This window comes from Melitaea cinxia, chromosome 14 (genome assembly GCF_905220565.1).
Source record: "Melitaea cinxia chromosome 14, ilMelCinx1.1, whole genome shotgun sequence".
In the NCBI taxonomy this organism is placed as follows: Eukaryota; Metazoa; Arthropoda; class Insecta; order Lepidoptera; family Nymphalidae; genus Melitaea; species Melitaea cinxia.
In genome coordinates this window covers 16825123-16841226 of record NC_059407.1, presented here as the reverse complement: position 1 = coordinate 16841226, position 16104 = coordinate 16825123, and the positions used below count along the sequence as shown (strand labels likewise).

Below are 16104 nucleotides of genomic sequence, written 5' to 3'. Positions count from 1 at the left end.
CCACAGTTGCGATCTACTAAGCCCTTCCTACGGCAGCGTGCTTCGTTTGATACACTAGCGGCCGATTCCAATAAACGATCTCAAACCATTTTTACTGATCTGAGTTTAAGTTTGCAATCTAAATTTTAGAGAAACCGTTTCAATAACTGAACCATAGATTGATTATGCAATCCAAAACTGCAAGCGATCCGTCAGAGGCACCAATCCGGATTCGAACGGTTTTCGGATCGTCCTCCGTTTGAAAATGGCAGTTGATGGGTTTCAATAACCAATCTTTTGACTTTGACAAATCTTATTTGACTTATCTGTGATCCAAATTTGCAATCCCTAACATTTGGTGGTTTCCGTTGCGATCTTTTTTTCTTTATTACTTTTCATCAATTAGGTACTTCACCTTTTTAAATTTTATCACCTTATTTACTATAATCACCTTAATACCAATCCGGCATTCAATTGTAAAAAATGTACAGTGATAGTGAAAGTGACTTGGAGTTGGAAGTGCTAGAACAGCTTTCAGATTGGGATGATGACGAACTTCTTCCGGCGCCTCGTAAAAGTTTTACGCGGATCAACCACTTGCGCTTACTAAATGAAGCTGAATTTACATTTAGATTTAGAATTAATAAAACTGCGGTAGAGTTACTATTATCAGAAATTATGCCATTTATAAAAGTAACCTCAAAGCGGTAAGTAAACAATGTCTCAATATCTACTGTTGTCCTTTGTGCGTTGTACTATTGCCAGTTATCAATAATACATTTATGAGGATTTATCATAAAACAATATTTATTGTTTCCAGAAATAATGGGGTTTCACCGCTTCACCAGTTATTGCTGACTCTTCGATTCTATGCATTAGGCACAATGCTTATTGCTGTAGGAGACTTTGCAGGGGTGTCAAAGTCAACAGCATGCAGAATTGTGCAAAATATATCGAAATCAATTGCAAAGTTATATAACAAGTACATTTATATGCACCAAAACAGTGTTAATAAGTTTTACCAAATAGCCCATTTCCCACGTGTTCTTGGTGCAATAGATGGTACTCATATACGTATACAGTCTCCAAGTTAGTAAATATATTTATAATTTAAAAAAGGTACTTTTTTACAAAAGATTTATAAGTTTGTTTTTCAGTGCAAGCAATCGGTGAAGAATTTAGGAATAGAAAAGGTTACTTTTCTTTAAACGTTCAGGCTGTATGTGATGCAGATTTGAGACTGATGAATGTAGTAGCTCGTTGGCCTGGTTCTGCACATGATGCTACTATCTTTAACAATTCTGTTTTGAGAGGCAAGTAACAATTAAATATTGGATTCTAGTTTTAAAATTCATAGCCTTGCGATAATTCCAAATACATACATATGTACATGGATTTTTATCTCGCCTATATATTTATTCTTTACAGCTCAGTGTGACATTGGGACCTTTGGCAACCGCTGGTTACTTGGTGATAGTGCCTATCCCAATAGAGCATATTTACTAACACCAGTTTTAAATCCAAGTAATAGCTCAGAACAAAAATACAATGAAGCTCATATTGCAACAAGGAATCTAATTGAACGGTACTACAAATACTTTTTTATTTTCTACCTACACTTCTATAAAAATCAAATATAAGTTGTTGTTAATGTTATACTAATAAAAAACTTATTTTCAGTACTTTTGGTGTATGGAAGCGTCGTTTCCCAGTTATTTTTTTGCCTCTGCGCTTGTCACTTGCAAATGTTCAAGCAGTTATAATAGCAACAGCAGTTCTACACAATATCTGTAGAAAATACAACATGCAAGAAATGCCTTCAGAAGTAGAGTTGCCAGCAAGCCTAGTAACAGATCCTTCTGTTGCAGACACTCAATCTCAAGCTCTGGGATTGCAAGATATTGTTGAAAGGAATGAGCTTATAAATGGATATTTTTCGACTTTATAAGAGGAATTCAATATAATTGATGAATTTTTAGTTTCTAATGTATAAATAAAGTAAATAGTATAAATTATTTTAATGTTATTAGTATTATTTTCTAATTAATAAAATTTAATTTCCTAAGTTGTCAGTAATATTTAGCTGTTATTATTTTAATAAACTAATTTTTATTTGTAAGCTTAGTTGTTAAGCATTGTATTTTTTTTTAGAATTTTTTAATATTATTAATGTTATTTTTATATGTTTTACTAGTTATGTGGTGACTATGGGCAAAACACATGAGTTCACGTTATTTTTGGCGTAAACTTGTGGAGGCCTATGTCCAGCAGTGGACTGTATAGGCTGTAATGATGTAATGATGATTAATGTTATTTTGCCATTTCATATACTATATTAAGGTACTTTCTCTGTTTTGTGTGTATGTTATGTGTTTAGTATGTACTTTGTTGGTGCTCAAATAAATAAATATTTTCTTTACTTAAAATACTGTTTATTTTTTCATTAAAACAAGCAGGTATTATCAAATATATTTATTACATAGAAATATAACACAAAATACATATCAAAAAAGGAATACATAAAACAAACATTTTTACACTCGCAACTTATTATTATTCTACAAAATTAAATCAAAATACAAAATATAATTTAACGAATTAAAATAAAAATAACAATAAATATTTAATTTAACTTTTATCTTTTTGTAAATTATCTATCTCTAGCTGTAGTTTTTTTTTTTTTCTAATATCACCTTTTCTAAGTTCTCTTCTAATAACTTAGTTTTAGCTATAAAATAATTTGCTATTGCTTGATTCCTGGCAGAACGGTTTTCATCACCCTTGGTGAAGAGTTTTCTTTTGGAACCTGTAGGAGTTCAGAGATTTGGTATCTTTATGAATTGCTAATGACTTACAGTCTACCACTCTAACTTTATGTAAACATCTAACATAATGGGTTAGCAAAAACCTCTATTACAGCCCCCTAAGTCCAAGATTGCAATAAAAGTTAAGAGCAAATATCATGCAAACCACCTAGCTTACTACTTGTTCTGCTTGCCATCCGATCATAGTTATTAAAAAAAGTTGAGTTGTCGGGTCTGCACCAGCAGTAGTAAGTAAAGTTGTCTATAAAGGTTTAACTGAAAATTATACTATAATATAAAAAAAGCAGATAATACAATACCACTAGCTCTAGGAGTGAATAAATATTTCTTCGGTTCTTTTGCTGAACACTTTCCTGGGTCTTCTGCTTCATTTAATACGTCATTTTGTAAAATTTGGACTCCAGGAGATATGGAGCTGGCATTTAATTTTATAATTTGCGATTCTACAACAAAATCACTTCCAATACCACCACCATCACCATCACCAATAATTACATTAGCAGAAGCCCAGTTTGTTGGCTCCGGCACAAGTTCAGCATCGCCACCATATTCAACAGTGAAACCATCCACCGTATTGCCTAACAAAGTAGCTACCTTGTCTAGGACTTCATCCGGAGGGATGTAATCTGGACCACCACCACCAGTCTTAAAAAACAAGATAACTTTATAAACTTAACCATAACGATGTACAACTTATACAAACCAGTAAAGCAAGTACCTAAATACATAATCTATAATACAAGATACTGACCTTAATGTTGTTCATCCTAATTAATGTATTGCGTTTGCGAGATTTTTTTTTTAAATTTTCCCACGTCAAACGCAGTTGTTGAGGTGTACGGTGGCATGATGTAACAACTGCATTAAATTGGTCGGCGATGCGTTTCCATTCCTCCGTTTTCATTTTGTTGGTGGTAGCATTGGTAGCTTTATTGTATATTATTTTGCTGCTTTCTATAAAAGACAGCAAAGTCTTTGATTCATCCCTCGTTAGGGGCTTCGTTGAAACCTTAAACAGAAAAAAAATAGGCGCGAAATGTAGCGTCTTCACAGCGGGTGGTCGGGAATGCTCTGTTCGACCAACATAATATGTACTATAAATCTTAATATATTTTGTTATCACTCACCTGTCCACTTTCCATTTTAAATGAATAAACAAAGGTACCAGTAGATATCCAAACACAATAAAACAAGCAAAGAGCGCGGTGTAGTACGGAGAGTTCTTTCGATTGAGCTTTGAAGTTGACAATTGACAACTTCACAGTCTTCACGTACGTTACGTTCCGATCTCAATCTTAGTAAGTTTTAAGGTGTGTTATTTCATAAAATGTAACATTATATTTAGAAAATTATAATATAATCTGGTGTTTAAAGAATATTAAATGGAAATATCAATATAAATAAATGAAAAAAGTTATCAAATGCTCTCAAATCTAGAATATGAGTAAAACGCAGTCACATAAATACTGATTAGAATGGAACGCACGGGAGGGTACGGATTGATCTCCAAACGCTCGTCGAATCTCGATCGGCGTTTGAAGATCGTTGTATTGAAACGCAGATCGAGGATCGATCGAGAGAAAGAATTCTATCTTGGATTGCAACGATCTCTAGATCGAAGTTTGAATATTGGAATCGGCCGTAGACGGCAATGTTTCGGCGCATATTCGCGGAATATCCGTCTATACGGCTACAATATTGGCCTAATATCCGGTATCCGGCTATACTGATATCCGTTTCATCTATAGTAAGTATCCACTGTAAAAATATATTAATAAACTCAAGTTGTCGAAATGTGAGTGTTGTACATTGTAATAGATTAAGGATAATTTATCTGTAATGAAGCTATCAGATTCAATTACGTTATTAAAAAATATTTAAAAATTTTTGGAGGGAACTCTATACTATTATAGAGTTATTTCAATGTATTCATAAATTGATAATTTCAAATGATCAATGTTTTGTTTGTGTATATTGGCTCGGAATAACGCCAAAACTACTAATTGGATTTAAATAGAGGTGCGTTGGAGAAACGGACTCAGCACTGTGTGTAGCGCTAGCGGCAGCGGGTTCGATCCCCACACATGACTAACATTTGTATTGGCCATGAACAGGTTTGTATTTCAAGGAATTGTTTATGTAAGATCAAACATAATAAGTGAATAGTTCGTGCGCTACATAAATGAACAAAACATGCTGCCTTACATTTTTACATAATAACCGCGGTCGTTCCCGATGAACATGGGTGATGTACTGCGCAGTCATTACGGCGTTCAAAATGGCCGCCGAGGAAGGGCTTACACTGGACAAGCCGAAGCGCTCTGGAAAGATAAATGAGAGAAAGTCAGTTAGATGGAGCGCTGGAAACGTTTTTGAAAAATATTTCATTTGTTATTTTGTTAAATTGTACCTTGTTTTTGTGGTTGTATGTTTGTATATTTATTACGTTGTAAATTTTTATGGAATTTTTGGAGTAAAACTGATCGGATGAGGCGAGCGGAGCAAGAGTGAGTGGTGCGAACACACATTTTCTTTCTCTCTTTCTCTCATAGCCAGTTACGTTTCGTATATCTAAGACACAGTCCAGGCCTATTGTGCAGAAGTTATACTTCATTCATGTGGTCTAAAGCACACTCGTTTTTTTCTTTTTATTAATACACCTTTTATTCAACTCAACAAAAATACTTTTTAATCGTTATTTTGCAAATAAAAATTATATTTATTTTAACTAATTATTATTTATTGCTATTTAAGTGTTGTGGTAGCTTACTACTGGTTCGACTGTAGATAATAAAGATTAAAAGAATCAGAGAAAACTCTGTAGTTACTCTTTTAAAAACACTGAAACCTTCATACCGAAACTAACAAACTATAGATCTTGCATCCAATATCTTAACCGCTATGGATGTTGGATTTGATTAATTATATTTCGTCCTAGACGCGTCAGTCGGCGAGTCCACATCATCATCATCATTTCAGCTTATTGCAGTCCACTGCTGGTCATAGGCCTCTACAAGTTGGCGCCAAAAATGCGTGAATTTATGTGTGTTGCCCACGCTGGACAGGCGGGTTGGTGACCGCAGGGCTGGCTTTGTCCCACCTAAGTCGCTGCTGCCCGTCTTCAGCCTATCTCTTTCAAAGCCAGCGGTTAGATGGTTATCCCGCCATCGGTCGGTTTCTTAAGTCAATCGGCGAGTACATATCAATGTGTTCAATTAGCGCCTGTTACCTCTCAACGTGCATTCACAAAGTGCTCCTTTCTTTACACAAGGTTGTTCTCACGCTATCACAAACTTTAAGAGATCTGTCCTGCACATTCAACAGTAACAACCAAAACATGATATTTCTTTTTTACTGGTGTGATATATTAATGTTGCATTATGTATGAGCTTTGGTTGGCTTTGGTGAATCATTTAAAATTAAAAATCGGTTATCATAAATTGTAAAATCGAAAATTAATTATATAATATAATTAATTATATCATATAATATAATTTTATAATAAAATAATAAATTGTTAAATCAGAGTTACCCAAAATCTAAAGTTAAACAAACACAAGTAAAAAATAATAACATCTATAGATTTTTAGTGTCGTTACGTCTCTATCTTATGTAGGTACACTACCGTCATCGGTATTACCACTCTATGTTTGGTGGGGCCTAGACACAGATGGTCGCGGGTTCGATTCCCGCTTAGAGTGGATATCTGTGTTTATACAAATATTTATTTCCGGTCTAGTTGTTAGTCTTTTGTGGGTGCCCACCGTGCTTCGGAGAGCACGTTAAGGTGTCGGTCCCGGTTGTCATCTTATTCACCTGATAGCGATCGTTATTCATAGTAGGGAATATATCCGCCAACCCGCATTGGAGCAGCGTGGTGGATTAAGTTCTGATCCTTCTTCCACATGGGGAAAGAGGCCTATTCCCAGTGGTAGGATATTACAGGCTGAAGCGTTTTAATGTTATTACAAAACACGTACAAGATATCACGAGCACTAACTGAACAAGCGTAAAACAGGTACATTATGCTCTTTAAAAGATTTTGAAACATCTTATACTTAGTTGACTTTAGAGGCGAGCGCGTTCAGAAACTTGGTGTAGCCCTCAATACTTTAAAACGACCATTCAATTTACGACGACTCCACAGACAGATTTATGGACTGTGTAGAGCTCCACGGAAGTGTGTCTGCAGAAAATAGTTATCAGAGTGAATAAATATCTCGCAAAATCAAGCATACGTTTTAAGTCCAAGCGTGAGTGGCCAGTTTTACGAACGTTTGACGACTGTCAAATGACGGCACTTGGCATCGAACTGCCCGCACACAGCGCGCAATGAATCTGGCTGAATATTAAATTTAAAAGAAATTGGTTATGAAAGACTAAGTTATAAAATTGTTAAAATGAAAATCAAAACGGAAACAAACCGAAAAATCAAATCAGTAGATTAAGTAGTATTAAATTTTGCTTGGAAAATTGCTTGGTTATATTGGTTACTTCTAATATATAAAATTCTCGTGTCGCGGTGTTTGTAGTTCAACTCCTCCAAAACGGCTTGACCGATTCTCATGAAATTTTGTCTGCTTATTGGGTAGGTCTGAGAACCGAACAACATATATTTTTCATCCCCCTAAATGTTAAGGGTAGTCCAGCCCTATTTTTTTTTAAATAAATTATTTATTTTTTATTTTATTATGATTTGGCGTTTAAAAAATACATACAACCCTAAATTTTCAGCCTTCTACCACCAACCCCTATTTTTAAATAGCGTTTAACGGCAAGACAACGTTTTCCGAGTCAGCTAGTATATTATAAAGATAGAATTTGAAAACTGTAAATGATGAAAATATGGAATATCTGTCTTAGCACAGATCCTAAAAAGTTTACACATTTGTTGTTTGTTGCATCTACTTAAATATCGACATCTAGTACAACGTAAGTAGCCGAAAAACTAGTCAAATAATTACGCCTTGTCAAAGATTACTCAAAAAGTTGACAAGACAAGCATCAGTATTCCGTTCAACCACTCAGTGAAGAGTTATAATGGTAATCTATACTAATATTATAAAGAGGTAAAGTTTCTAACTTTGTTTGTATGTAGGGGGTAATCTTCGCAAATACTGATCCGATCGCGAAAATTCTTTCACTAACAAAAAGCTATACTATTCAGGAGTGACATAGGCTATATTTTATTGCGATTGAACAAAAAATTCGGTAAAAAATCTTATATACTAAATTCTCGTGTCACAATGTTGGTTACAATACTTCTCCGAAATGGCTGGACTGATTTTTATGAAATTTTATATGCATATTGGATAGGTCTGAGAATTGGCCAACATCTATTTTTCATACTACTACATTATAGCTGAGTTATAAGGGAGGGGGGATTAAGGGGGGTTAATAACATATATGGCAAAGCAACGTTTGCGGGGTCAGGGAGTAATATAATGGTGATAATATATACAATGTAGGTGGGTCGACGAAAAAAAGGGAAGTAAATACGCATTATTAGGTCCTTAGTTGTTAGATAAACATTAAATGTAAATGGGACCACATGACTCGTACTAACTTTCATTTTAAAAAAATCATCGAAATCGTTTCCCCACTCAAAATTTCTGAGGTAACATACAAAAAAAAACAATAGAATCAGAGAACATCATCCTTTTATGGAAGTCGGTTAGTAAAGAAATACGATAAGTAAAAATAGCATAATTTTGGTGAATATTATATATTTAATGCTAGTAAAGAGGGCTTTAAACTTTTAGAACTCTTTATGAGATTCCATACCATAGCCCAACTTATCTTTACGCTTAATTTAGTTTTGGTAATCGGCTTAGCAAGCGTAATAGCCCGCCGAGAGAGTCACTTACACGTGATGATATTAATACGGCTTCCTTCATTGTAACGTACGCAGGTTCAAATACAAAGCAAGTATTGTTATAGATACAGTAGGTAACACATTGTGAAGCACACGGTCGAGTGAGTGCTCTACAATATATGTGACAATATACACAATCTCCTTTAATCAAATACGCTCAATGTCTCCTGGGCCAACTATTGTACTATTAGATCTCCATTTAAAGCTGACAAGCAATTGTTTTGACCACATTTATGGCTTGATCTGTCCTAATACCCGTGTATCAAGACATTGTACTCTCTACTCAATAACATATAGTTGTGTATTGGTTTAGTTAATGGTCTACTATTTTTTGGTCTAGGTCGACAAACAAGCGTACGGTTCACCTGATGGTAAGCGATTACCGTAGCTTATAAACGCCTGCAACACACAGTTACACAATAACACGTGTATGTCATTAAGACTATCGGCGTATACTTTACTGGTTTTGACACTATATAAGTTCTTTCAATGAAAACAATTTCCAATAATCAACGAGAATCTTGTTCAGACAGTTACCGAAATGGACAGCGGTCAGAGCGCTGGTTTGTGGCTGTTTCGCTGGCGATTGCGGGTTCGATCCTCGCACATGGCATACATGTGTTGGTTTTACAGATGTTTGCCGTGGTCTGTGCGTTTGTGCTGGTATAATATTTGTTTCCGGACCCATACAGGACAAAATCTTGCTGGGGGCCGTTGAATGTGAGACGTTTATTTATTTATTCGTATAAGGTTTAAAGATAAAATTTATTACCAACTTCCAGCAACCTTACATGCATTGAGAGGCGGGTATAATCAAAATTATAATTTATCATAATAATAAATCAAAATATTCACGCAAGTTTATTTAGACTTAATACTTGAAAAAGATGTTTATTGACCATTTTTCTATTTATATATTAATGCTATGGCATTGTTGGCACAATTGTATAAATCGTGTTGTTAGATACGACAAGAGGGATACGTCCTGATACTGTACGATCTCCTAGTGTTTGACACGTACTTGGCAGATATAACGCATCGCCACGCCAACGATTCTGTCTTCTTCGAAGTTGTGAAATATATTTTTAATATAATATATAAATATGACTACAAGATACCGAATACTTGACAAGGCCTTAGGTCAAAGCCCTCAACACTCGTGCACCGAATTACTTGCTTAAATTAAATGCAATTAAAAGCAATTAATAAATTGTCAGAATGAACACATATACATACGATATTTTGACGGGCATGAATACCTATCAATGAAACTTACAATATTATAATTGTGTTTGCTCGCAAACAAAAAAAGCCGACTTCAATTACATCGACAAGTAATACAGCATAAGTAGACGAAAAAAAAAATTACAAACGCTCTAGCCGTCACTACGATTTTCGAGGGTTCCCCTCGATTTCTCTGGGATTTCATTATCAAATCCTGGTTTCCTTATCATGGTACTACACTTGGGATATCTCTTTTCTAAAAAAAAAAGAATTATCAAAATTGGTTCATAAACGACGAAGTCATCCGCAAACACACATATAAAAAGATACCTACCACTTCAGCCTAATACAGTCCACTGCTGGACATAGGCCTCCACAAGATCGCACCAAAAATGCGCGAACTCATGTGTGTTGCCCATAGTCACCACGCTGGGCAGGTGGGTTGGTGACCGCAGGGCTGGCTTTGTCGCACCGAAGACGCCTATATACGATCAAATTGAAAAAATTCCTCCTCTTTTAAGTTGATTAAAAATAAGCTATGTTTTAATACAAAATTGGTAATATCTTGCTTGAATATGAACAGCAAACCTCATCAATATTTATAACCTTTATTAGTTCAAAGTACTTTTTAAACATCAACCCAAGCCTGTGTCAAGTAGTACAACATAATCAAACTATGTGGTACAGCCTAAACAAATATTGAACATCGCAAAACTCGGTAAATCATAAATATTATAACGGGATAGAGTCGTAACTCGAGATTTAACAAATTATAGAGGTGTCCAAACTATAATTTAATAATTTATAGTTGAGGCACATTTTGGAATTAATTTACAAGTTTGATTTTGTTTTGTGTGGACGAAGTAATAATAGTAGGTACATGTTTCCTGTTTCTGTCATTCATTGAGTCGTTTTTACGTTTTCCTTTATAAAAAAAAAACGGGGTAATTTTTTTTTGAAGAAAAAACGTCGTTGTATTATCGATGTAATTGAAGCCGTCTTTTTTTACTTTCTAGCAAACACAATTATTTAAAATAACTGCGGAATTTCTTGCTAATTCTTCTCTGCAGAATCCATACTCCGAATCGGTGGTAGCTTCTCATTGAACAATAACTAATTTATTAAAAACAAATATCGTTTTAATTTTTAAATTGACAATTCAAAAGCGCTTTGATTAAAGTGATTTTTGATTTGGATTTTAATTGTAAACCAATCTTTTGTGCGCACAACTGCTTCTGTTTGTTTGAGTTTTTGTTGAAAATGTCTGGTTTTCAAACGGGATAAATATAATAAGCATTATTGAATATTGTTGTACTTAAAGAACTGAGTTTCAATGAGGCGTTGTTGCTACTTAGCTACAAATCGATACGCTAGCAGTCTTAAATTCCTTCTAAACCCATGGCTAACATTAGTATATACCCTACAGATATTTGCCTTTGTATCTGTATTTGTGTATGGAATTATGGTGTAATTTCATTTCACGCATATGAAGTCGCTGTAAGCAGTTATACTGCACATTTCATGATAGCGTGTGAAGCTTAAAATATTATAAATTTTATTACCTAACAAGTTTTGTAGTTAACAGGTGACGTTATCGGTGCAGCCCTGGACAGAGTTATACCTTTTTGTACATTTTTTAACCGACTTCTAAAAAAGGAGGAGGTCAAAAACAGTCGAATTGAGAACAATTCGACTGTTTTTTTTTATGTATATTACATCAGAACTTTTGACCGGGTGGACCGATTTCGACAAATTTTTTTTTAGTCGAAAGGTGGTGTGTGCCAATTGGTCCCATTTAAATTTATTTGAGATCTAACAATTACGTTTCGAGTTATATCTAATAATGCGTTTTTACTTGACGCTTTTTTCGTCGACCTATGTTGTATTATACCGCATAACTTTCTACTGGATTTACCGATTTTGATAATTCTTTTTTGTTGGAAAGGGGATATCCCTAGTTTGGTACCATGATAAGGAAACCAGGATCTGATGATGAAATCCCAGAGAAATCGAGGGAAACTCTCAAAAATCCGCAATAACTTTTTACTGGGTGTACCGATTTTGATAATTTTTAATTTAATCGAAAGCTGATGTTTATCATGTGGTCACATATAAATTTTATCGAGATCTGATAACTACTTTTTGAGTAATCTTTGATAACGCGTAGTTACTTGACTATTTTTTCGTCGATCTACGTTGTATTACTTTTCGATGTAATTGAAGTCGGTTTTTTTTCGTTTGCGAGCAAACACAATTATATCTAGAACATTTACAACACGTTGCAGGTTCGATCCCCGCATATGGCATACATTTGTATTGGACTATTGGTTATACAGATATTTTCCAAGGTCTGAATGTTTGTGCTTGTGTCTTGTGTAACGCCGTACTCCTGATACCAGCGTCAATAATAGTGGTAGCCGTTGAGTGGGCGGCGATTATTTATTTATTCATATGTATTATACCTTTTTTTTCAGTTTGCTAGAACACGTTCAGTTTTACAATACCTCAAGTTGTTACTTGTTGTTCATATATGGATTCTCAATCGTAATCAACTACCGCTGCCGGCTTCTCCGCCATATTTAATACTAGCTTCTGCGCACGACTTCGTCCGCGTGGAACAGAGGCACGCGCAATACTTGGTCATTATTTTGCTGCGATGTTATTTTAAAACTGCGATATCTCCTGAGATACTCATTGAAATCGAATTATGTAAAAGGCTATTTTGTTTAAAATTAAATACTTGTGATGAATAACGTATTTATTTCGATAAGGATTAATATCATGTTTATAAAAACATCTTCGCAAATAATGCATTATTTTAGAACAAACTTGGTTAGCATAAAAAAGGTTATAGTAAGCCAACCTTAAAAGATAGATATATGCTGTCGCGGACGTTTTTTGAACTTTTAAAGAGGATCAATTCTGTCATATATGATTTTTGCGAAAGTTTAACTGTTTTCACAGCGCACGCAGCGGAAGCTCTCAAAAGGAAAAAGGAACCCCCGATTTTGAAACATTCTTCATTGTAGCTCCGTTCCTTTTGGCTTTAGCGTGATGATATATAGTCTATAACCTTCCCCGATAAATGGGCTATCTAACACAAAAAGAATTTTTCAAATCGGATCAGTAGTTTCTGAGATTAGCGCGTTCAAACAAACAAACAAACTCTTCTGCTTTATAATATTAGTATCCCACCAAAAACATTTTCATGTAAAATGTTCCCAAGACGAGATCATATGGCTCGCACTGTCAAAAAGTTATCAGATCTCATGTAGAGCCAAGCTTCTAACTCTACATGCCCTAACTCTACAAGCCCTAACTTCACAAACTCTACACCTTAGTCAAAATGTGTGGCTTGGCCGTTTCGTTACTACCGGCCGATGTTGTAGATGACAACTGCTGGTGAGGTAGACTACTGCTGCTGGCGATGCTGCCCTCGACCTCTTCATTTTAGCCTCGTCGCGGGACAGTATGGATGGCAAGTTGGTGGTTGGTTGATTAGTGCCTTTCGTTTTTTTTTTTTTTTGGCTCGTCTTGGCGGGGACACTACCGTGCCCCCAGATAGATTAGCGAAGCAAATGACGTAAAGATCATTTTGACATCAAGCGTTTGACATCCACACAGAACAAAATCGATCGGGTCGGGTCGGGTCGGTAGTTTTTAATAAAATATAATAAGCAATTTATAAAATGATTCATAAAACTCCGCACAAGCTCCAGGGATGCTTGCGCCCAGGTCGAGTGACCTTCCACTAACCTGTAGCGGGTAAGTGCGCTGTTCATTGAACCGCGCTAGTTGATGAGGATGGTGCTAATAGCCTGACGTACCTCCCCTACCTCGCGGGAATTCTAAAAGGATTTGCTAGTTACAACCAAATTTCAATTTATGTTATATTAACACTAAATTTATTGAATAGGAGAAGTTTCCGGTGAGTTTGCGCAGTTTTCCCTCTGTTTTTATTTTTACTAGTGGACGATTATGGTCGAAATTCGACCATAATTAATTTAGATTATAAGCTTGAACATTATTAAGGTTCAGTTGTCACAGACTATACTTCTACAATAATCAACAAAATAGTAACTATATATGCGTGTGTGAGTCAAATACATGATAGTGCGTCTAATGATTTTTTTAATTGATTTAATACGTATGTCTTACACGTATGTTTTATGCACACCAACGCTTCGGCCTGTTATATCCCACTACTGGCCTCTTTCCCCATGTAGGAGAAGGATCAGAGCTTAATCGACAACGCTGCTCCAATGCGGGTTGGTGGATATATTCGATCAAGACATATTTTATGCATAATTTAAAAAAAATATTAACATTCTGTACTCCTTCTCTATATAAACTTTAAGTGTGCAAAATTTAATAGTCCTCCGTCCACGCAATTTTTGTAAAAAGAGGTACAAAATTTTTGCCTTACATATTAATATATAGAAAATAGATATTACTAACAAAAGCTTCACTCTAATATTTGAAGCTCAATTCTTAGCGTAGTTTCGTCTAGACATTTTTATCCAAAGCTTATTATTCAGTACAAGATTTGTGATTCGGTCAGGGACGTAATATTTAGTACATTACGTCCATGACCACACTAAGACCACAGCTAAATGATACTGCTTTCAAGCAGTGTTGTGTTCTTGTGGTGAGTAAGGTAACCAGAACTCTTAGGGAAGATCAAGGCTGCTGCCGGTAACGCGCTTGCAGCTTCTAGTATGACAAGCGTCAGCGATCAGGCGGACCGTACACCTTATTTGCTACCTTTGTAGAATAAAAAAATCTCATGTAAGTGACATAAAACAAACAGTTATCACCGATCACGAAGAACAGAAGTAAAGCGATAAAAATTCAAATCTCAATAATGAATCACCGCTCGAGCAGAACGGTCCTGTTCCGCGGTCCTCGGTTAATGTGTAAAGTTCGCAATTAATTGATCCGCCGAGACGCTCGCGGTCCCAAGTTCTGGTCTCACCCTCAAGTAATGGGGGGATCAATCACCGGAGCGATCAAAATCTCCTTTAACTTCGCTAAATCGTTTGTATGTGTAATTAGGTCCTTAAAATAATTGTGTATATTCATTGACTCGAATTTTATGTGATACTAGCTGTGCCCGCGACTTCGTCCACGTGGAATCTAACAAAAAAATTTTGTTCAGTTCGCAGGATTATTAAAAAAATCTAAAATAAAAGTAGCCTAATTCACTGCTTAATGCATCAGATGTCTGCAAGTGAATGTCCCGTCAAAATCAGTCCAGCCGTTTCAGAGATTAGCCGGAACAAACAGACAGACAGACAGACAAAAAATTGTAAAAAAAAATATTTTAATATGTACGATTTTATTTTTGTGTTACCCACACATTATGAATTCTAAACCATTTTGAATATCGTATCAAAAATTGACCGCTCCAACAGTTCAATTATGAATTTAAAAATAATTGTGTTTGCTCGCAAACGAAAAAAAAACCGACTTCAATTACATCGACGAGTAATACAACGTAGATCGACGAAAAAATAGTCAAGTAACAACGCATTATCAAAGATTACTTAAAAAGTAGTTATCAGATTTCGATGAAATTTAAATGTGACCACATGATAAACATCGGCTTTCGATTAAATTAAAAATCATTAAAATCGGTACACCCAATAAAAAGTTATTGCGGATTTTCAAGAAGTTCCCTCGATTTCTCTGGGATCCCATCATCAGATCCTGGTTTCCTTATCATGGTACTAAACTAGGGATATCTTCTTTTCAACAAAAAAAGAATTATCAAAATCGGTACATCCAGTAGAAAGTCATGCGGTATAATACAACGTAGGTCGACGAAAAAAGCGTCAAGTAAAAACGCATTATTAGATATAGCTCAAAAAGTAGCTGTTAGATCTCAAATAAATTTAAATGGGACCAATTGGCACACACCACCTTTCGATTAAAAGAAAATTTGTCGAAATCGGTCCACACGGGCAAAAATTCTGATGTAACATACATAAAAAAAAAAAAAAAAAAAACAGTCGAATTGAGAACCTCCTCCTTTTTTGGAAGTCGGTTAAAAAAATGTTTCAAAAATATTTTGGTATATGTACCGTACATACATCCATATGCAATCAGTAAAAAACGGCTATTTTGATATTACAAACAGTCACTTTAATTTCTATTTATTTTTATAGATTATAAAGTTATACTTCACAAAGATTTTCTAAG

The 16104-nt window shown here is 35.1% G+C and overlaps 2 protein-coding genes across 2 annotated transcripts; one reads left to right on the top strand and one right to left on the bottom strand.

Moving 5' to 3' along the window:
* Positions 1-462: 462 nt before the first annotated feature.
* On the top strand, positions 463-2000 carry LOC123659460. Its single transcript, XM_045594674.1, has 4 exons — positions 463-686; positions 800-961; positions 1322-1564; positions 1660-2000. Exons 1-4 carry the CDS (start codon positions 463-465, stop codon positions 1925-1927), a joined length of 897 nt encoding a protein of 298 aa, XP_045450630.1. The 3' UTR covers positions 1928-2000.
* Positions 2001-2588: 588 nt separating this feature from the next.
* Positions 2589-4440, bottom strand: LOC123659711. Its single transcript, XM_045594895.1, has 4 exons — positions 3932-4440; positions 3556-3813; positions 3104-3449; positions 2589-2785 (listed from the first exon to the last, which is right to left on the bottom strand). The coding sequence occupies exons 1-4, from the start codon at positions 3944-3946 to the stop codon at positions 2640-2642; spliced, it is 765 nt and encodes a 254-aa protein (XP_045450851.1). The 5' UTR covers positions 3947-4440; the 3' UTR covers positions 2589-2639.
* Between the last annotated feature and the right edge of the window lie 11664 nt (positions 4441-16104).